The 23711-nt window shown below is 40.1% G+C and overlaps 1 protein-coding gene across 1 annotated transcript in view; it reads left to right on the forward strand.

The window, feature by feature from the left end:
* Window positions 1–23711, forward strand: part of PGM5 (phosphoglucomutase 5) — a 212325-nt gene that overhangs the window by 120750 nt on the left and 67864 nt on the right. Inside the window, exon 7 of the mRNA XM_055428348.2 lies at window positions 6615–6730. Coding sequence (XP_055284323.1) covers window positions 6615–6730 — 116 coding nt within the window. The remainder of the gene's footprint in view (window positions 1–6614; window positions 6731–23711) is intronic.

Genomic DNA, 23711 nt, shown 5'->3' on the forward strand with positions numbered 1-23711 from the left:
AGTCGTCTCTTTATCTCTCAGCTTAACTGGAACACTTCGGGCTTAAAATTTGCCAGCCATAGTCCCTCAACAGTTTTTCTTCTTTGAAAATAAAATTAGAACCAGGAGCAGTTTACATCAAAGTGCTGAAGCATCAAGATGGTAAACATAGAAACTTGTTGATTCCAGACATAAGGCTCCAGATTAATTCTGGCTTATAAGAGTAAACCTGTGATTCTTTCAGTTTTACATATTTTTCTCTTGGATATTTGTTCACTTTCCCAAAGCCAGTTTTTTTCTTTTAATAAAGATTCTCAGAAGTATGCTTGCCTTATGTTTCCTAACAAAATTAAAAATCAAATTGGGAAGGAGCCTAGTTTCCTTTATAACACCTACCTAAAAGGAAAGTGCCATAGCTTTTAGATAAAGCAGCCAAGGCAACTGGGTTTAAGGTCTATCTTTGTTTTACAGTTGCCCCAAATCTAGAATTTTATAGGAAGCATGAGACATCCATTATATTTTGTTTTTTATTATAAATATTCTTTAAACGATATGTTTATTTCCCTTTGGATTAAGTGAAAGGTTCAGTACTCAGAACAGTAACAACAAAACACTGAAGGACATTTTGCAGTTGTTAGAGCACTTTCTTATCTTTATATACCATCTATTTTGATCCTTATGACCTCCTTGATAAGGCAGGCAATGGAGGTATTATTTAATATGTGAGTTTTATGGTTTAGTCTAGGCTGAGATACCACAGGTCCCAGGAACAGGCAGGTGTCTGCTAAAGTTTATATATTTATATAATATATACAATTTGAATAATATAATAATGATATATAATATATGAATATATAAATTTAATTGGAGGATAATTTCTTTACAGTGTTGTGGTGGTCTCTAGCATACATCAATGCAAATTAGTTATATATATATATATATATATTTATATATGTATATATATCCCTTCCCTCTTAAACCTCTGTGAATGCCCTATCCCACCCCTCTAGGTCATCACAGAGTGCCAGGCTGGGCTCCTTGTGTTATACAGCAGCTTCCCACTAGTTGTCTGTTTTACACATGATAGTGTATATATGTCGATGCTACTTTCTCAATTTGTCCTAACCTCTCCTTCTCCTGCTGTGTCCACAAGTCCATTCTCTAGATCTGCATCTACATTTCATCTCTGTAAATAGGTTCATCAGTACTGTTTTTCTAGATTTTATATTTATATATATATACATTAATATACTATATTTGTTTTTCTCTGTCTGACTTTACTCTGTATAACAGAAATATATAAAATTTATATATAAACTTATACATGTATATAATATATATTTATAATATGTTATATATTTACATATAAAATACATTATATATTATTTATATATGTTTGAAAAACTTTTGTGGTCATCTTATTATGACAGCCTTGTGTTTTATACTTACTTTACCTAGAAGTATGAGTTGCTATAGAGCTTCCCTGGTGCCTCAATGGTAAAGAATCTGCCTGCCAATGCTGGAGATGCAAGTTTGATCCCTAGTCCGGAATATTCCCCGGAGAAGGAAATGGCAACCCACTCCAGTATTCTTGCCTGGGAAATCCCATGGAGCCTGGAGAGCTACAGGCTACAGGGTCACAAGAGTCAGGCACCACTTAGTGACTCTAAACAGCAACAACAATGAGTTGCTCCATCCAAAAGATGAGTTAAAGAGTGGACTTTGAGATTTGCTATTGGAGAACAAGGCTTAGCTGAACTTTGGCTAATTTTTACTTATGAGCTGAGAAGGCTGCCTTAGATAGGCTTTTAAACTGCAAACTCACTTAAGCCTTTTACCTCAGAGCAGTTCCAGCCAGTGGTACCAGATATCAAAGAAGGGATCCGGGAGTGAACTCATCAATGTGAAAATACTGAAGCACTGACTTGCCAGCAGTTTTGTTACGTGTCTTCTAGACCTTAGCCCACCACATCCAGATGCTATTAAACTCCATCTCCAATGATTTGTTTGTTGGGATGATGTAAACATTACTAATTCAAACATATACTTAGTCATAAGTACTATAGACGGCTTTTGCTTCTAAATAAATGTTTCACTGAAGCATAATGTATGTTTTATATGCATGAGGCACAACTGATGCATATCTCAAGCACTTTCCATAAAGAATATACAGCCACGTAACTACCATTGTAGATTAAGAAACAGAACCCATTCCTGGAGCTCTCTTGATCCCTGTTCCAATTACTACCTTCCACTCCTCCCCAGAGATAACCTCTATCCTGACTTTGTCACCAATGACTAACTTGTCTGATTTTTTTTTTCTAACTATAGAAAAGTGAAAGTGAAGTCGCTCATCGTGTCTGACTCTTTGTGACCCCATGGACTGTAGCCTACCAGGCTTCTCTGTCCATGGGATTTTCCAGGCAAGAGTACTGGAGTGGGCTGCCATTTCCTTCTCCAGGAGATCTTCCCCACCCAGGGATTGAACCCAGGTCTCCCACATTGTAGGCAGACGCTTTACCTTCTGAGATACCAGGGAAGTCAGGGAAGTTTCAAACTATATTGAGGTATAATTGACAGATAAAACTATAATATATTTAAAGTGTACAGCATGATGATTTGATAACTGATACACATTGTGATCGAGAAGGAAATGACAACCTACTCCAGTATCCTTGCCTAGAGAATCCCATGGACAGAGGAGCCCGGCAGGCTACAGTCCATAGGGCCGCAAAGAGTCGGGCATGACTGAAGTGGCCGCACACATGCACAATGCAGGTATCTTGTAATCTGTGTAGATGGGAGCTTTTTAAAAAGGGGCTGAGAGTTCAGTGTGTAGAAAATAGAACCAAGAAGTCTGCTAAGCTCTTTAGAAAGTGGATGTTTGAAGATAAATCAGAAAAAGAGGGACCTGGATCTTGTCCTTTTAAAATCTATTGCAACTTTCTTAAAGTAGAATTCCAAGAACAGCTGATTCTGCTTCATATATTTGCTATAATTAGTCATTGTTTATTTGGCTGTTCCATAGCAAGGTAAGAGAGTCATTAATAACCATTGACATTCCAGTAAAATATTTTTGCACCCAATGATGTAGCACTGTATAATTAGGTTAATAGATATTTTAATACCTACTATGGGCTCGCACTGTGCTGGATGTGGGAGGCACAAAGATGGATTATGCTAGCACCTGTATATGTAGTGAGCTTTTAGGGATTTTTTAGGATGCTTTTGTATCCGTTACCTTGTTTGAGCACATGAGGGTAAGGTGACTACCAGGACTGGGAAGATAAAATTATGTGTCTTTCTGCTCTTCAAACCTTTGATTCTCATATGTTCACTGCAATAATTCCGTTCTAAAGTCTTGACTTTCAAGAAATGCCTTTGTCTTATCCTGATAGCTATGTACTGCTGCTGTGTGTGCTGCTTAGTCGCTCAGTCGTGTCTGACTCTTTGAGACCCCATGGACTGTAGCCCACTAGGCTTCTCTGTCCATGGGATTCTCCAGGCAAGAATACTGGAGTGGGTAGCCATTCCCTTCTCCAAAGGATCTTCCCAACCCAGGGACTGAACCTGAGTCTCCTGCATTGCAGGCAGATTCTTTACTTTCTGAGCCACCAGGGAAGCACCTGTCCTGATAGCCTCACCCACAGGGATTAATACCTGGAGAAATTCCCTTTGCTCACAATGAATAATTTATAATCACTTAATTATCTTAATATAAGAAACCTAAAATGAGAAAAGATCAAGTAGAGATACTTTCCCCCTTGCTATTCAACAGTATTCCTTAAATAGTAGATATTAGGCAACTGAAATCATACAGAATTTATTGAGGGTAAGTCTGACAAGGTACTTTGTTATCCTAGACATTGAAGAGCTATAAAGGTACATAAGATGCAGCTTCTGCCTTCAAAGAACTAACACATTGGTGGTGGTGGTAGTGTTTGTGTGTGGAGGGAAAGTGTTAAGAAGTTAAAAACATATACAATGACCGTGTGAACATAAAGACCCCATACCCAGAGAGGAAGCCTAAGGCAGGAAGGGTTACTTTGGTTTGATTATGGCAATGAAAAACAAATTGTATTATTATGATAACAGAGCTGCTGCTATAAAACTAATCCCAAAATGTACAGTGAGTCAAACACAGCAACAGGTTTTTTCTCAGTCATTAAAAGTTAAAAACAAGTGTTCCTGATTGGTGATTAATTCTACTCCAAATGGTGATTCAGAGATCCAGATCCTTCCAATTTGTAGGCCCACCATCTTTAACATGTGGCTTCTGGGATTGTGGGGCTTGTCCACATTAAACTGGCAGAAGGAGAAGGAACAGGGAGGATGGGAGGTTTTAATAGCCATATCTGAAAAGAGTATACATTATCTCCACTAGAGTTCAACTGGCTAGAACTCTACGTGGCCACAGTGAACCTCATGGGAGGCTAAGAAATGTAGTCCAGCTGTGTGTCCAGGAAAGGATGCATTTGTTGACCACTAGCAATCTTTGCCACAAGATTCATGATGGTGGGACATTTTAGATATGTTTTGAAGCAATGTGAAGTATTCTGAGAGACTGGAAAGGAGGATTAATCCATGTAACATGAAAAGCAGGAAGAAGGACTCAGAAATCAACAACAAACATATCAACAAACAAATCAACAGCATATTTAAAAAATAAGAAATGATTGGGGCTTCCCTGGTGGTCCAGTGGTTAAGACTCTGCGCTTCCATAGCAGGGGCTCCAGTTTGATCCCAGGTTGGGGAACTAAGATCCCGCATGCTGCGTGGTGACCCCCACCCCCCCACCCCAAAATAAAAGAAAAAAAGAGAGTTCAGTTTTTTTAAAGGAGCATGTGGGAGGGGTCATGAGAGAAAGTGTTGGAAAGGCAGATTGAGGCTATTTCCAACCTGAAGCCACATTTTTAGAGGTTTTAAAATCCACAATGAGGAGCCTGTATCCACCATGTTTCTTTGTTTTTCAGTGTTTTTCTTTTTTGCCATGAGAGCTCACTTCCATTTTTAGGAAAATTTTGGCCCAGATTCACTTTCTTTTCCTTCTCGTCTTTCCTAGAAAGTGAGATTTGTTTGTCTTCTGCATGTGATGGTGGGAGTCCAGAAAAGGGGAGCAGAACCTCAGCATGAGCAGCTTCAGTTTAAGCTTTTGTCCCAAAGAGTTTCAGAGACTCCACCGGGCCTCCTGCCAAAAAGAGGCCAGGCTCCTCCAGTCAGCCTGGTATCTGCTGAATGCCGTGTTTGGGTTGGATCCCAAGTTCAGTAGAAGGAGAAGGGAGGGGAATTCCTTTCTGACTTTAGGACACAATCAACTCATGCTTGGGATCCTGGAATTTAATTACCCATATTGTTATCTCCACTTGTATAACTGCAACTGTGGCTCGTAGTTATAAAAGTATCCAGTCCTTTAAAATCCAGCCTCAACCTTTAGCCTAATGACCTCCTAAGAGTGATTAACTGAAAAGGGTGGAGTTGGGGAAATCCTTTCTCCTCCCTTAAGTTCTGCCAACTTGGCTTTGAACCAACAAGAAAGTTTTAACCAGAGAATATATATCTCATACCCTCTAGCTTTTCTCTTACTCTCACCTCTGCCCCATGTTGCATTCTATTTTGTGATCATATACACTCATTTTAGCTAAATTAATTTTGAGTCAGCCTTCACTGTGAGCTGCCCTTGAAAACTTCTGTGTGAATGATTTCTCCTTTGTTGAACTTCTGACTGTGAAATTAATAGCTTTGAAAACTTTTTCTCTCCAGTTTGGGGAGGATTTATTTCACTATTCCTACCAGGATGTAAGCATGATTATATATTTTTCTTGGAATATTTTGAGAATAAGAGAAAACCAACATTTCTAGCAGTTCATAGAAAGAATGTTCCAGTTCTTTTGGCTCAGTTGGTGAAGAATCTGCCTGCAATGCAGAAGACTCAGGGTTTGATTCTTGGGTCAGGAAGATCCCCTGAAGAAGGAGATGGCAACCCATTCGAGTAATCTTGCCTGGGAAATCCCATGGACAGAGGAGCCTGGTGGGCTCCAGTCCATGGGTTTGCAAGCGTCAGACACAATTTAGTGACTAAACCACCAAAGTGTGTGTGTGTATGTTGGGGGGTAAAGCTAAGCAGTGTACCACCATGTCTACTATTTTCTAGGAGTTGAATTGCTGGTTCATGGGATGTGTATATATTCATCTTAGTATGTTCATGCTAAGTCACTTCAGTCATATCCTACTGTGCAATCCTATGGTCTGTAGCCTTTCAGGGATCCTCTGTCCTTGGGATTCTCCAGGGAAGAATACTGCAGTGGGTTGCCATGCCCTCCTCATATTCATCTTTAGTAGATAATGTCAAACAATATTCCAAACTGTTTGCACCCAAATACCACCTTAATTTAGATTCTCAGATCCCCAGTTGGATCTTACCACAAAGGTTAAGGAATATATATAGAAGGGAAACAAATGTGAGAATATGTTATCCATAAACTTTCACCTTATGGCTTCACATCTTGAAAATTGTCCACATTGTTCAGGGTGTTCTAAAATCTAGTTTATGGCATAAACAAAGACTTGCTTATGTGCTGAGAAAAAAAAGAAAGGAGAAATATGTATTCATTGTTACATTAAATTCTGTTTTTCAGAGTGGCCAAATCCATGAAAGTCCCTGTGTATGAGACCCCAGCTGGATGGAGATTCTTTTCAAATCTGATGGACTCGGGCCGGTGCTCTCTGTGTGGAGAAGAGAGCTTTGGCACTGGTAGGCTTTATTGGGTTGGTATTACTGGAGAGGGTGGCTGCAGCACTCTGTGACCCCAGTTTGGAAACCCGTGAGTCCACTGTGAATCAAAGGCTGGAGAATGAGTTAGAGGCAAAAAAAAAAAAAAAAAAAAATTAGAATAAACCTAGTGGGATACATGCTATGACACACTCATATCTTCTGCCCATTTTTTCTTCTTTTTAAAAATTTCCCTTTCTTTCAAAACTTTCTATTATGGAAATTAAAAAACATATATGTACATATATCTTTTTTCTTGCATAGTTCCCAAGAAAAGTGAAAGCAAAAGTTGCTCAGTCATGTCTGACTCTTTGTGACTACATGGACTGTACAGTCCATGAAATTCTCCAAGCCAGAATACTGAAGAGGGTAGCCTTTCCCTTCTCCAGGGGATCTTCCCAACCCAGGGATTGAACCCAGGTCTCCCGCATTGCAGGCAGATTCTTTACCAGCTGAGTCACAAGGGAAGCCCATAGTTCCCAAGAAGGTCAGCTCTAATTACTACTGTTGCTCTGTATTCAAATTTCCCCTACCTCCCACTTCTGTCTGCCTTTAATATTTTCTTTTTATCTTTTGTTTTTAACAGTTATAGTATATCTAGGTACATGTATTTTTTAAATTCTTCTTGGGGTTCTTTGGGATTCTTGGATCTGTTGTTTGTTGTCTTTCATTAATTTTAGAAAATTCTTAGCCATTATCTTTTTTAATATCTCTCTTTCCCTATTCTGTTATCTCCTCTGAGGCTCCAGTTACTTGTACGTTAGATAATTTGTGTCTATATGTTTGTCTCAGAGCTTTTACAAGCACTATTTGGTTTTGTTTACTCTTTTTTCTTTTTGTGTTTCAGTTTAGATCATCTTTATTGGCATACTACTGATTCTTTACCAAGCTGTGACCAGTCTTTTGCTGAGCCTAGTGAAGCATTTCTTCATCTCTGATACTGTGTTTTTTATTTCTAGCTTTTCGACTCTTCTTAAATAATTTTCATCTCTTTGATGCATTTCTTGATCTGTTTATGTCTGCTGTTTATCTTTTCCATTAGATTACTGAACATGTTAAACATAGTTATTATAGACTTTCTGACTGATAATTCCAATATCTGGTTCTTTTCTGGTTCTGGTTCTCTTGATTTCTTTTGTCTGTTGATAAAGCACTGGTTTACTCATTATTGGTTTTTTTATATCCTGTAATTTTTCATTTAATGCTGGACTGTATGTCTATAAGAACAGTAGAGACTAATGTAAGTAATATTTACACAAAGAAAAGGGTGTATCTTTCTTTCTATCAGAGCATTAGTGTGCAAGGTTAAGCTAAATGTAATTAAGTCTTGAGCTGTGTTTGAGTTTCATTGTTTCTGTTATAATCTTTAGTGTGTCACAGGCTTCAAATTTTCCCAGGAGTGGGATATTTTCACTGTGTACTGAAAGTGAGGATGGGTTATGAAGGATATTTTTCAGTGTTTCTGTTGCATTCACAGCTTTCAACAGTTACTGCATGTAGGTGATACAAAATAGACCTCTTATCACCAAGTACTTGACCCTTCTCTAATGGTAGCAGACCTCTGCTTAGTATTGGTATAGAATTCTGGGTCCAAGATTTTCTACCTTTTCTCTAAGGTTTTTTACTACAATTCTTATTTCAGTAGCAGCAAATCTTTGCCTGGGTCCTAGGCATAAGAAGGTTTGCAGCTCATTCATCCTGGAACTTTAGGCTTTCATTTCCTATGAAAGAAATGTGTGGGGAACGAGAAGTGTTTCATGCTTATCTTTTGGCAGATGTTGATTATCTCTTGCATACCAGCAGTAACAAGTCTCTCTTTTTCCAGCCTTTCCTGAGTACCCGGTGGAATCTATGGGAAAGAACTTGGAAGTGTGCCCCTTATATCTGGGACTATAGGCAATTTTAAAGTAACATGATAAAAGCTATACTTGGCCCTTACAAATTTTTAAAACTCTTATGTGACTTATTATTCACTTGTATGGAAGCATCTTCTTTCCCCTGTACTCTGCTAAAGATGAGATGGTTTTGTGTCCTATCTTTCCTTGAAGGGGCTTGAGTCTCTTTGGAATCTACTTTATTGCCTGTGACATCAAATCTCTAATCAGCTCCCCAAAAGTTGTGATTCTGCAGATTTCCTAATCTTTTCTTATTACTGGAATGGGTGTGGCACTGTCTTGTAGATTTTTACAGTTAGGATCCAAACGATCTTACATTGTAACTGGTTAATATCTCTCTTAAGTCTCTTTTAATCTGCATTTATCTCCTCTATATTTTATCTTTCTAATTTATCCGTTGAAGAAACTGGGTCATATGTCCTATGGAGCTGTTAATAGCTTTGATTTTAATGTTCCTTTCTAATTTGTTTAGTGTGAGAAACTATTAATTTTTTTTCTGGTTTGCAACCGTGATAACAGATTCTGATATTAACTATGGTATTTTCTTTTGTAACACTTCTACATTTTTGGCATTGATTTTAGATATACAGTCTTATAATTTACAATTAAAAGATTTTTTATTTGTTTTCTACTATTTAGACCTACTATTTTATATTCTTATATTATTGCATTAGCTAAAATATTAAAACTAATATTAAAAAGCAATTGTGATAGCTCATGATTTTAATGGAAATTAATTCAGTATTTTATCATCTGTTTTGATAATTGCTTTTTAATGTTAGTAAAATCCTTGTCATGGTTATGTAGTACCCCCTCCATTCTCATATTACTTAGAATCATATAAAAACAGGCCGCTTGAAGATGCTCTTTCAGACTCAAGTGACATATTAGTGTTCTTTTCTCCCTTATTATGTGAATGTAATGAAATATCACGATTGATTTGCTGATATCAAACCACCCTTGAATTCCTAACCAAAGTCTTATTTGGTCATGACCAATGCAAAGAAATAGAGGAAAACAACAGAATAGGGAAGAAAACAGAATAGGAAAAACAAGAGATCTCTTCAAGAAAATTAGAGATACCAAGGGAACATTTCATGCAAAGATGGGCTCAATAAAGGACAGAAATGGTATGGACCTAACAGAAGCAGAAGATATTAAGAAGAGGGGGCAAGAATACACAGAAGAACTGTACAAAAAAGATCTTCACGACCAAGATAATCGTGATGGCGAGATCACTCACCTGGAGCCAGACATCCTGGAGTGTGAAGTCAAGTGGGCCTTAGAGAGCATCACTACGAACAAAGCTAGTGGAGGTGATGGAATTCCAGTTGAGCTATTTCAAATCCTGAAAGATGATGCTGTGAAAGTGCTGCACTCAGTATGCTAGCAAATTTGGAAAACTCAGCAGTGGCCATAGGACTGGAAAAGGTCAGTCTTCATCCCAATCCCAAAGAAAGGCAATGCCAAAAAATGCTCAAACTACCACACAATTGCACTCATCTCACACGCTAGTAAAGTCATGCTCAAAATTCTCCAAGCCAGGCTTCAGCAATATGTGAACCGTGAACTTCCAGATGTTCAAGCAGGTTTTAGAAAAGGCAGAGGCACCAGAGATCAAATTGCCAACATCCGCTGGATCATGGAGAAAGCAAGAGAGTTCCAGAAAAACATCTATTTCCGCTTCATTGACTATGCCAAAGCCTTTGACTGTGTGGATCACAATGAACTGTGGAAAATTCTTCAAGAGATGGGAATCCCAGACCACCTGACCTGCCTCTTGAGAAACCTGTATGCAGGTCAGGAAGCAACAGTTAGAATTGGACATGGAACAACAGCCTGGTTCCAAATAGGAAAAGGAGTATGTCAAGGCTATATATTGTCACCCTACTTATTTAACTTCTATGCAGAGTACATCATGAGAAACTTTGGGCTGGAAGAAGCACAAGCTGGAATCAAGATTGCCGGGAGAAATATCAATAACCTCATGTATGCAGATGACACTACCCTTATGGCAGAAAGTGAAGAGGAACTCAAAAGCCTCTTGATGAAAGTGAAAGAGGAGAGTGAAAAGGTTGGCTTGAAGCTCAACATTCAGAAAACAAAGATCATGGCATCTGGTCCCATCACTTCATGGGAAATAGATGGGGAAACAGTGGAAACAGTGTCACACTTTATTTTTTGGGCTCCAAAATCACTGCAGATGCTGATTGCAACCATGAAATTAAAAGACGCTTACTCTTTGGAAAAAAACTTATGACCAACCTAGATAGCATATTAAAAAGCAGAGACATTACTTTGCCAACCAAGGTCCGTCTAGTCAAGGCTTTGGTTTTTCCCGTGGTCATGTCTGGATGTGAGAGTTGGACTGTGAAGAAAGCTGATCGCTGAAGAATTGATGCTTTTGAACTGTGGTGTTGGAGAAGACTCTTGAGAGTCCCTTGGACTGCAAGGATATCCAATCAGTCCATTCTAAAGGAGATCAATCCTGGGTATTCATTGGAAGGACTGATGCTAAAGCTGAAACTCCAATACTTTGTCCACCTCATGCGACGAATTGACTCACTGGAAAAGAGTCTGATGCTAGGAGGGATTGGGGGCAGGAGGAGACGGGGACGACAGAGAATGAGATGGCTGGATGGCATCACCGACTCGATGGACATGAGTTGAGTGAACTCCGGGAGTTGGTGATGGACAGGGAGGCCTGGTGTGCTGTGATTCATGGGGTCGCCGAGAGTCGGACATGACTGAGCGACTGAACTGAAGTGAGCTGAAACAGATTATAGTCTTTAAGACGCTTTAACTGGTCATAATGACAGCATTTCAGGATATGTTGGAGTTCCTGAAGGAATTTTCTCCTGAAGGAATTTTCTCCTGAAGGAATTTTTATCAAAATTAGTTAGATTCTAACAGCATTAATGGTACAAAAGGGTTTTGCAGGAATCTGTGTCTCCTGGAAAAGGAGAGACTGTATTAAGCTCTGTCAGTTATTATGTTTGATATCAGAATGTGTGCCTGGCAGGTCTGCTTAGGACAGTTAAAACTGTTACACTTTTTCTCTGCTGATGCTTTGAAAAATAGGTGTTCTATATGTCTAAACCAGTGACTGTGACTCAAAAAACTCAGGAATTGTATACTGTATATAACAATTCTGCCTAAAATTGTTCTGCCCAAATAGCACAAATCTAGCAGCTGGGATAGAACTGGTAAGTCCAGATTGTCTCCTTTCTCTCTCTGTTTGTCTTTATAAACATTTACCAAGTCCTACAATATACCATAAATTCGTAGTCTTTAAAATTAAAGAATAAAATATTATATGTATAAAACCATATTATTCCCTTAATAACAAATATTTGCTGACTTCAATGTAATAAACATTTATTCAGTACTTACAGAGTACAGGCACTATATTGGATGATATATAGAATACAAAATGCTTAAGATCATACCTTTAAGAAACTCAAGATCTTTAGGGTACATAGAAAGATGCACAGATAACTTTTCTACAAAACAGAAAATTTGAAGTTCCGCAATAGAGGAATAGAAAAAGTACTGTGGGAGATAGGCAAAGAAGAAAGTAGTTTGGAACCGGAGGTTCAAAGCAGACTTCTTGGAAGAAATGGGAGTTGGATACTTCCTAAAGAATGGGAAGGATTTGCACATGTAGAGATGACAGGACAGAGCCTTGTTAGATGGAGACAGCAATGTCAAGAAAGTAATAGAAGTGGGAGATGAGAGGACATGTGTTGTAAGTAGCTAGCTGTTAGTTTATCTAGAGAAGTGTTTTCCAAATATGAATCAAGGCTAATTTGGGATCATGAGATTGGTACAGTCATGAACAACTTTTTAAGACAACATAATAGACTAGAAAGTATCAGATGCATTGCATCTAGTAAAGGTAAATGTTATTTTGGGACATTTTACATACACATATACACACAAGTATCTGTGTGTATAGTAGGTCTTACTGTAAAACATATTTATTGTGGGTCATGGCCAAAAAACTGAAAAAGACTGGTCTGTACCAGGGATTGGGAAACTTTTTCTGTAAAGGGCCAGGTAGTAAATATTTGAGACTTTGTGAACTGAGAGGCTATGTACAGTCTCTTCCAGAGTTACTCAACTGAATAACCATGGCACAAAAGCAGCCATAGACAATACATACATGAGTATGGTTGTGTGCCAATAAAAATTTACTTACAAAAGTAGGCCTAAGTCCAAATTTGGCCCATGGGCTGAAGTTTACTAACCTCTGACATGTAGGGTAGGATAGAGAAGGGAGTATCAAGAAACAATTTCTTCCAATCAATAAATTGGAAATATCAATGGTAAGGGGCTAACTTTAGAAGCCCTTTGCCTGCCTAGCTTAGATGTTGAGTGTACTCAGTTCCCCAGTTGTGTCTGACTCTTTTGCGACCCCATGGACTATAACCTGCTAGGCTCCTCTGTCCGTGGGATTTCCCAGGCAAGAATACTGGAGTGGGTTGCCATTTCTTTCTCCAGGGGATCTAGGAATCCAGCCATGGTCTGCAGGGGAGGAGGGATATCTGTTTGCAGCCACTTTCCAGCAATCTTTGCTTTCAGATTGTTATGCTAGTTGCAGAATGTAGGCTGGACTAGAAGGGAAATTTTAAAGTCTCTCACTGTTCTCTTTGCCCATCATTCTTTCAAGGAGCACAACAGATTTTTCAATGTGTAGAACCCAGCCCCACCATTCTTCAGGTTCGGATGACATTAGCCTGATTTGACAGATGAGGCTCCTGAACCCAAGAAGCAGTTAAGTGACTCAGCCAGGGCCCCAGAGCCTGGAAAAGGCCTCTACTTGAATTAAATTACAATTGAACTAACAGACAGGTCTCCTGCCCTATGGTGCATACTGCTTTCCCCTGTGCCAATCAGTCTTTCCCATGAAAGCAATGGCTAATTCCAACTCTCCAGCACTTAACAGTAGATGACTGTTAGAAGGCCTGAGGAACTGGACCACTCATTCTTGGAAGGAGAAGGCGACTTCATGCTGTTCCTTATTAATGCTGGTTCTTGGAGAGGACTCAAAATCAAGTGAGCTAATAAGGGAAGGGGAAAGCAGAGAGATGGAAAGATTCTAAACTTGAGACTGGGAAGACACTTCTAAAACTTATCAAAACTTTCTCTAGTGAGTGAAGTAAAAGTCGCTCAGTTGTGTTCGACTCTTTGCGACCCCATGGACTATACAGTCCGTGGAATTCTCTAGGCCAGAATACTGGAGTGGGTACCTTTTCCCTTCTCCAGGGGATCTTCCCAACCCAGGGATCGAACCCCAGTTTCCCATATTGCAGGTGGATTCTTTACCAGCTGAGCCACAAGGGAAGCCCAAAGCTTTCTCTAGTGGTGGCCTTTTTCAATGTCCTTGAGGCATGGAGCTGTGTACCAACTAGGAATGCAGACTTTAGTGCCAGGAAAGCTTGAAAATATGGATCTGCCTCAGGCTCACGATGCCAAGATTTTTGTCCAAGATCAGCAAGATATACCCTGAGTGGGAATTTCCCTTACCAGCATCTTGAACTTCCAGAACTTTTCCAGGTAACATGCTAGTGGTAGGATCAGAGTCCATACTTCTTGCCCATGGAAAGGTGCAAGTCTTAGATAATAGGAAACCTGTATTTATTGCTCTGTCAGAGAACCAAGGTCATTTCAGAAGCAAAATCATCTTTTGTGCTAGGAAAGATATTCACCCACTTCCTTGGAAAGGCTTTGAAAAACTCTTTTCAGAGAGGAAGGAGAGCATTTTATAAAACCTTAGCTTTAAATAGAAAATAGCTCTTCCTCTAAATGGCATTCTGGTTACTTTTCTCAAATTCCAAATTGGGAGGAATCTGGACTTGTTCCCATACACAAAAGGGGGTACTAAAATCCTAAAACTAAGAGTTTAAAAACCAACAACTTTGAAGTTTGGGGGCATTTGTTAATGATGTTCTACTGGTTGCCATCATTGTCATCAGTTTTCTAAGAAGTCATACCATCTGGGGAGTGTATGCATTACCATGCCTAGAACTTGTCCCTTTACAGATAATGCAAAGAATTGCTGGGTTTGTGATGGCCTAGAAGAGCTCCAAGCTGACCACCATCTTGAGTATTACTGTTACTTTTGTTATGTATTTTTAAAAAGCTAATGTCAATAGTCAAAACAAGGCAACACAATAATGTTTACTTTGCCCAAGAAAGTGTTCTCTGATAAGTTTTCCACAATAATAATAGTTGTCTTTTACAATTAGCACTTAGTATATACTGGAGTGTTGCTAAGCCTTCTGTATACAACCATCTCTTTCTGGAAATTTGGAATTGAATCCAGGTCTCCTGACACCAACATGACTGTTTCTACTGTGAACTCTGGAGTTCAGCCTGGCGCTAATAAAGTCAGCTCCTTTTATAGGCTATAGCACAAAAGCAAGAGGCCCACAGTATGTGTGTACTTCGTGTCACAGGAAATCGCAAATATCTTTCCAGCCTTTTGAGATTTTCCTGGATCCCTCTGCTTGCCATGTGACTATAAATGCCCTGAGAACAAAAGCCATGTCTATCTCGTTCAGCTCTATTTTGTTTTATATATGATAGGCTTTGAGTATTTATAGGGTAGATGGAAGGATAGAAGAAAGCAAGGGAGGGAGGGAGACTGGGAAGATGGATGGAAGTAAATGTATAGAAGGGAAGAAACAAAGAATTTCCGTTTTGGTATATTTTCTTTGCATTATTACTAATTATATTTTTATCACTCTTGAGTGGTTGTATTTCTGGAAATCTAGGCAAGCATTAGGGTATCCCAAGATTTGGGAGGATTCATAAAAACAAAACCACATAAACATAGACCATTTGGAAGGGGGTGAGTAAGATGTTATCCCAGGTGGCACTAGTGGTAAAGAACCTGCCTGTCAATGCAGGAACCATAAGAGGCGTGAGTTTGATCCTTAGGTTGGGAAGATCCCCTGGAGGAAGGCATGGCAACCCACTCTAGTATTCTTGCCTGGAGAATCCCATGGACAGAGGAGCCTGGCAGGCTACAGTCCATGGGATCACAAAGAGTCGGACATGACAGAAGTGACAGCACACATACATTAAGAATTACATAAAATTTTAAGATAAAGTTTTAACATTTTCAGTCATCCTATCATTATTAGCACAAATTAATAGCTAGCAAAGTGTTTCTAAGAACACTTCATCCCCACATCTGTGTTGCTGCTGCTGCTAAGTCACTTCAGTCGTGTCCGACTCTGCGACCCCATAGACGGTAGTCCACCAGGCTTCCCCGTCCCTGGGATTCTCCAGGCAAGAACACTGGAGTGGGTTGCCATTTCCTTCTCCAACATCTGTGTTAATGAAGCTTTAAAATTTTAAGTACTATTAAGTATTTGTAATTCAAATTGTATCACCTTATTTTCTTCCTGTGGTTGGGTGGTTGGGGGCTGCTGCTGATTACCTGTAAATAGCCATGCTCAACAGTGCCTGGGTTCTAGCTTTAGTGATCTTATGTATTAACTAAATTCTTACAGCATAGACATTCTCTGCTCTATTGTCTTATGGTTTATATTACTGACTTCACTCTCCAGTTGCCTTGTGAATGGACAATTTATTTCAGCTAACAGGTAAACAGTTTATAATACTTTCAAGTTCCATACCTCTTCCTTTGTTTATATTTCACACATGAATTATGTACATCCTAACTCAAGGTTGGGTTTACAGGAGTGCTGTTCAACAAATATTGAATAGGTTGAATTGTCTCTAATTTATACATTTATTTTTATTTAATACCAGATTTTTTAAAGGTATGATAAAGGAAAACTTTAGTTCTTTCCCCATTTAGATAATCATTAGTTCTTACATTTTGCAGTTTTCACATCTATCCAGTCTCTAGGCCAGAGAAGGAGACCTGTGTATCTGTGAATTTCAGATTATCAAGGTTCTACCACAGCTCTTTCTCTTGTTTGGATAGCAGATGTGACATGAGGACGCCGTGATGACAGCATTATCAGCACTAGGAGAGCAATTTCTTTCCTGGGCAAGTTGAAACAGGATGTGTGTACATGTGCAATTCAATCTAGGCTGGGCTAGAGCACAGAAGTGCTGTGATTGACACGTCCCAAGAGCCTCCTTGTAAACTCTGAAAACTGAAACTCTCATTTGGACCTCTACAAACTCTCAACCTGTGTGTTGGGAAAGAGAACTCCCACTTGGATTGCTAAGAATGTCTCCATCAGAAAAAAATGTTTTTCCTGATGGCTCCACAGTTCCAGTTCCTCTAACCCTGCAATTCATCCTGCAAGATGATGAAAAGTGGCAAGAGTGGGTATTGTGTGAAACGACAGTGTGGAGCAGAAAGGAATGGGCCTCCATCTGAGGCTGTGTCCATGCTTACCAGTGTATCTTGGGACTGGGAATCCTGGGAAACCATCCTTCAGTCCTTACAAATTGAAGAATTCCAAACAGACTCTAAGGGTTTCTTTTCACAATTTCTAGGGGACTTTTGGGTTTCCCTCATAGCTCAGCTGGTAAGGAATCTGCCTGCAATGTGGGAGACCTGGATTTGATCCCTGGGTTGGGAAGATCCCTTGGAGAGGGGGCATGGCAACCCACTCCAGTATTCTTGCCTGGACAATCCCCATGGACAGAGTAGCCTGGCAGGCTACAGTCCGTGAGGTCACAAAGAGTTGGACACGACTGAGCAACTAAACATAGTACAGCCTAGGGGGACTTTTAACAAGGGGGCCCATCCCTTGGTATTTAAGATGCAATCCCTAAAGTTGTGCTTTGAGGCTCCCTCCCCCTACCCCCACTGTCTTCTGGTTGCCAGGTGGCTCCACTGGGAACTAAGTACAATGACTAAAGAGTGACAGGTCCTCACCCCTGTGGTGCAGGCATTAAACCCCTTGGAGAGATTTCTGGTTCAGCTAATGACTACTGAGGAACAGTTCTTAGAGAATTGTATTGTTCCCACCAGCACTGGCAACATAGAAGAGGGCTGGGATGTGTACGAGTCAGAAGGCCCCCCTGTCTTCTATGTTAGTGTGGTTGTGTAAGGGAAAAGTGTCAGATGGCCGACCCGTTGTTAACGCCTTCTCCTCTGGGATAGATGACCTGGCTGCCTTAGGGCCTGTGTTAATGCAACAGTGCTAACACTTATTATTTACTGAGCACCTCCTGAGTGATAAGTACAATGCCTAGGGGCGCCTATATGACATTTCACTGAGACTTTTTGACTCTGAAATGAACTAGTGACCATAATAACTCCTATTTTATTGGTCATGGAGGATTAGGGAGGAAAGCTGGCCACAGGCCAATCTCACATGGCAGAGCCAGGATTCAAAGCCAGTCTTATTGGCCCCACTGTACTCTGCTGCCTCTTTTAAGGACATGCCAAGGGGTCCTCCTCCCTGGTCTGGTTAATTCTTTTGGATGGGATAAGATGCATGCCAGGAGATGTGGTGCCCTGTAAACAGCACAGCACTAGGAAGTGACCCAGTTAGACCTTGACTGCTCTTCTCTGTTACTGAACTACCTTACACAGATCACTTAACTTCTCTGGGCTTCAGTTTCCTCATTTATAAGATGAACCTGTTCAGTGGGATGATCTGTAAAATTTTTTCCCGTATATTTTTTCAGATTGCTTTCAGCTTTTTGTGAGGAACGAATCTGATGAATTATATCAAACTACGTACTAGAGTTTCACCTAATCATTCATTTACTCGTTCAACAAATGTTTACTGTGCACTTTCTATGAGCCAGGGCCAGGATAGAACGATGAGTCATTTCAGATCCAGACCCTTCCCTCATGGAGTTTGCAGTGTGTTGCAACAGTCAGGATATTAGCCAAAAGCCCTGCTGCATTATTGTGTCAAACCATCACCATCATCAAATTTATTGTTACATCTCATTGGGAGGCAGGATGTCCCCAGGGCATCATGAGCTACAAAATCAGTTACTGCTTCCTTCCTTTCTGAGCTGACAGCTGCCTCCAACCCGCTTACGTGCAGGACAACTTTTTTTGCAGTTGGTAAACATTTTAGAGCATTAATTTTAAAAAATTTATTTTTAATCATGGAAAAGTGACATTTTTTTCCATGAGCCCTGATTTTTGGCCAGATTTGAAGAACTGAACACAAGCAGTTTGAGACATGGGGGAAAAAGAATAACCTGTCACAATTCAATAGCATGTTCTCGAATCTCAGATTCCCTGCAAGGGATACCTCCCAGTGTTCCCTCATAACTTCTCTATTTTAAAAGACAAATCTTTGAGTGGTTAAAATGAGGATGAGAAGAATTTCACTGCCCATTAATGAAAGCTTCACTTGTAGATGAAAAGAATAAATTGATAGGAAAAGAGAAGTAAAGGGAAATTTAGCATCTTTTCCTGAATGTCTGGTATGAGGAGGAAAAAATGCAAATCCATCACGCAGATCTTCAGAAGGGCTGCTTCAGGTCTAACCACTTGGGGTATTTTATCTGCCTCATTGTGGCTCCTGAGGACCACCAGCATTACTGGGCATTTCCAGCAGAGGTTATGTCCACAGACGTTGGAGCCAAACTGCCCAGGTGTGAAGCTTTTCTTCACTTAGTGGCCATGTGGCTTCATACAAATGACCTAACCTCAACCTCTTATCTGTAAAAAGAAGCTATCAAATTGTCAAAGTTAGATAATAGATATGTGAAGTGCTTGATACCTTGCTGTTATTCTTCTAAAAATGGAATTCAACTCGCTGTGTCATTCTGCGTCAAGAGCAAGTATATAGAGAAATTTCCCGTCATTTCTGGCTCTAGGAAATGTGTGTGCTTAGGTATGTGCTATGTATGCATATATTCTAAAAACCATCAGGAACCCCTATGAACGAGTGGCCTTCCTTATCAGATGGCCAACCATCCTGGTGTGCCTGGGATGGATAAGGTTCCTGGTATGTTGTTAATTTCCTGCTGAAACAGAAAGTCCTAGGCACACCAGGATGGGTTGATTACCCCAAATTTGGCAAGGCCCTCAGTAGATTTCCAGGCAAAAAGGGTGGAGGAAAACCATGATATTAAAGCTGGCTCCAGTGAGAGGCCCTTACCTGACTAAGGCCAAGGGCATCCATTGAACTAGAGACCAGTGGGCACTTTCCTTTAGTGCTAAATTAGAGCAAATAGAAGAAGAGGCCTAATTCACTGTCCCTCAGTAATCTGCCACCAATATTGGACTATTTTGAGTAACCTCTGAAAACAATGGTTCTCAACTCTGGCTGCCCATAAGAATTACTCAACGAATTAAAAAAAAATACTAATGCCTGGCTCCCATTGCCAGAAATTCTGGTTTTATTGGCCTGGGGTGGGGCCTGAGCATTGGTATTTTTTAATAAGTTCTTTAGGAGCTTCCAATGAACAGCCTGGGTTGAAAAACACTAACTTATTTCTAGCTTGGAGTTGGCAACAGGTGCACCATGATTTGTATTTTCCTGAATGACAAAGTCAGACTTTCCTGATCAGAGTCTCAACTGAGATGATTTGATCTGTTAGTAACATGTGTGGTGTTTTATTGAGTTGATTTGCCCATGCTGGCATTTCCACTGGAGGGACATTCCTTTGAGATTGAATACTCTTCTTTTTTTCCTCCAATTATTTTTGGGGGGCAGTATACTTACTGATATACTGCTTAGTTCAAAGTAATATAGTTTTAAAGCTTGAGAAAACTCAAGTCTAATTTAAGGGAATAGGGGAGTAGGGATGTTTCTGATGAGAAAAAAATAAACCTGTCTTTGGAGTCAGTTTTTCCCAGAATTGTGGCCGGAGAGCTGAGCGGCTATCTTGGTGAAGATGACTGGTTCTCTGTTCTGGTCAGAGTGAGTCTGAGTGGGCTTCAGGCTGTGTTAGCTTGGATAGGGGAGGGACAGTTGAGTGGTACTTACAGGCTTTGGAAATGTGGGTTAAAGCTTCTTGCAGTGTCCTGAACCAGGTGACAAACTCTGGCTGCACTACAAGCCAGGTATCCAGAGAAGCAAACTTCAAAATTTGTCTGTATTATTTAATTCTAGGGCTTCCCTGGTGGCTCAGATGGTAAAGAATCTGCCTGTAATGTAGGAGACTTGGGTTTGATCCCTGGGTTGGGAAGATCCCCTGTAGAAGGGAATGGCTACCCACTTTAGTATTCTTGCCTGGAGAATTCCATGGCCACAAGAGCCTGGCGGGCTACAGTCCATGGGGTCACAAAGAGTTGGACATGACTGATAAGGAGAAATGAGCTATTAAGACATGAGAAGACATCGAGGAAACTTAAATGCATATTACTCAGTGAAAGAAGCCAAACTAAAAAGGCCACATACTGTGTGAGTCCAATTATATGATAATCTGGAAAAGACAAAACTATAAAGATAATAGAAGGCTTACTGGTTGCCCAGGGCTACAAGGGAGGGAAGGATGAATAATCAGAACCCAGAGGATTTTTAGGACAGTGAAACTGTGCTGTATGATACTATAATGGTGGGTACATTTGTTAAAGCCCATAGAAGGTACAACAGCAGGAATGAACCCTAACATGAACTATGGACTTTAGGTGATAATGTGTCACCAGTGTAGGCTCGTCATTTGTAACAAGTGTCCCATTCTGGTGGGGGCTGTTGATGATGGGAAGGCTGTGTTTGTGTGGGGACAGGGACTATTATGAGAACTAGTACTTTTCATTCAATTTTGCTATGAAGCTGAAACTGCTGTAAAAAATAAAATCTGTTTAAAAATTTACTGGCAATAGTATGCTTATATAAATGTTAGTGTCAAAGAATTTTTTCTGTAATCTCATGTCCTAAAGATGGAACAGATGTGAATATATGAAATGAGGAAGTAAAAGAGCTATTTTTTTGCTTTTTTCCCAAACAGCTGTTTGTAGAGTGTAGAGATTTTGCCTGGGAACAAAGAGGGTGAAACAGCCTGGATGAATCCTTCTTCATGCCTGGTCAGCAATAGTAGAAATGCTCAGGGGCCTTTGGGGATGAATCTGAAACTTTGAAGGTGGGGTCTCCCTGTGAGGTGAACAAAACCCATCCTCTAAACTCAGCTTCCCCCAAGGCCAGTGTTAACAGCTCAGCAGTGCACTGCCTTCCCTGGCCTTATTTTCTGTCAAGTCCTACAGCCATCTATTTGCCATGAAGTGATGGGACCAGATGCCATGATCTTAGTTTCTTGAATGATGAGTTTTAAGCCAACTCTTTGATTTTCCTCTTGCACCTTCATCAAAAGGCTCTTTAGTTCCTCTTCACTGTCTGCCATTATAGAGTGGTATCATCTGCATATCTGAGGTTGTTAATAAGCTGATTTTTTAACATTTATTAAACTTGGATGAACATCATTACGCCCATTACATGTGTTCCCAAAGATGCTTATTCATTATTTTGTCTGCACAACAGGTTTTGGTGTAGATTTTCCACAATTTCCTATTCTTTAACAATTAGTATTAGGACTTCCCTGGTTAAGATTTCACTTTCCATGCACGGAGTGTGGGCTCCATCCCTGGTTGGAGAGCTAAGATCCCATATACCTTGTGGCCAAAAAAGCAGAATATAAAACAGAGAAAGACTAAAAAAATTTGTATTCATTTTTCAACTTTTCCTCTTCTTTCAAAAAATATTTTTTGTTTGTTATTATTTATTCAAGTTTCCCTCTTCTTTTAGCTGCTTTGGTGAATTTCCTTTTGACTACAGGTTAAGAAATAGAATAGCTGGGTCCAAAGCTGGGCACTGTTTTAAGGCTATTGATCATTATTGTTGTTCATTCGCTAACTCGTGTCCAACTCTTTGTGAACCTATGGACTGCAACATGCCAGGCTTCCCTGTCCTTCACCATCTCCTGGAGTTTGCTCAAACTCATGTGCATTGTGTCAGTGATGCATTCAATCATGTAATCTTCTGTTGTTTCCTTCTCCTCCTGCCCTCAATTTTTCCCAGCATCAGAGTCTTTTCCAGTGAGTCAGCTCTTTGCATCAGGTGGCCAAAGTATTGGAGCTTCAGCTTTAGCATCCAACCTTCCAATGAGTATTCAGGGTTGATTTCCTTTAGGATTGACTAGTTTAATCTCCTTGCTCTCCAAGGAACTCTCAAGAGTCTTCTTTAGCACGACAATTCAAAAGCAACAGTTCTTTGGCATTCAGCCTTCTTTATGGTTGAACTGTCTCATCCGTACATGACTACCATAACTTTGACTATATGGACCTTTGTCAGCAAAGTGATGTCTCTGCTTTTGGATATGCTATACAGGTTAGTCATTGCTTTTCTTCCAAGGAACAAACGTCTTGTAATTTCATGGCTGCAGTCACTGTCTGCATTGATTTTGCTGCTAAGCTGCTAAGTCACTTCAGTCGTGTCTGACTCTGTGTGACCCCATAGATGGAAGCCCACCAGGCCCACCAGGGATTCTCCAGGCAAGAACACTGGAGTGGGTTGCCATTTCCTTCTCCAATGTGTGAAAGTGAAAAGTGAAAGTGAAGTTGCTCAGTCGTGTCCGACCCTTAGCGACCCCACGGACTGCAGCCTACCAGGCTCCTCCATCCATGGGATTTTCTAGGCAAGAGTACTGGAGTGGCTTGCCATTGCCTTCTCCGCTTAGCAGCAGCAGTCACTGTCTGCATTGATTTTGGAGCCCCCCAAAATAAAATCTGCTACTCCTTCCATTTTTATCCCATCTATTTGCCATGAAGTGATGGGAGCGGATGCCATGACCATTACTGCCAAATTGTTCTACCAAACTGTACATGTTTACACTGGTACTTGGTTAGTACTAAGTGTTCCTCTGCCCCTAATGAACCCTTGCTAATTTGAGAGTCCCAAATGGGATTCCATTTTGTGGACTTTTCTTTGACTGAGGTGAGACTGAACATTTGTTCAAATGTTTTTGACTATTAATATTTTTCTCTCTGACCGTTGCTCATGTGTGCCTATCAACGTAGTTTTCTATTTGGGTCCCTCTTTTTATGACTGACTTACAAAAGCATTTTTAATATAAAATTTAGTGGTCCTGTCATATATAGTATGAGCATATCTTCCCTCCATTTTTCAGTCTTTATAGTGGGGTCTTAGGAAATCATTTGA

This window comes from Moschus berezovskii, chromosome 7, assembly GCF_049115385.1.
Source record: "Moschus berezovskii isolate FMDL1 chromosome 7, NW_MosBer_1.0, whole genome shotgun sequence".
NCBI classification, from domain to species: Eukaryota; Metazoa; Chordata; class Mammalia; order Artiodactyla; family Moschidae; genus Moschus; species Moschus berezovskii.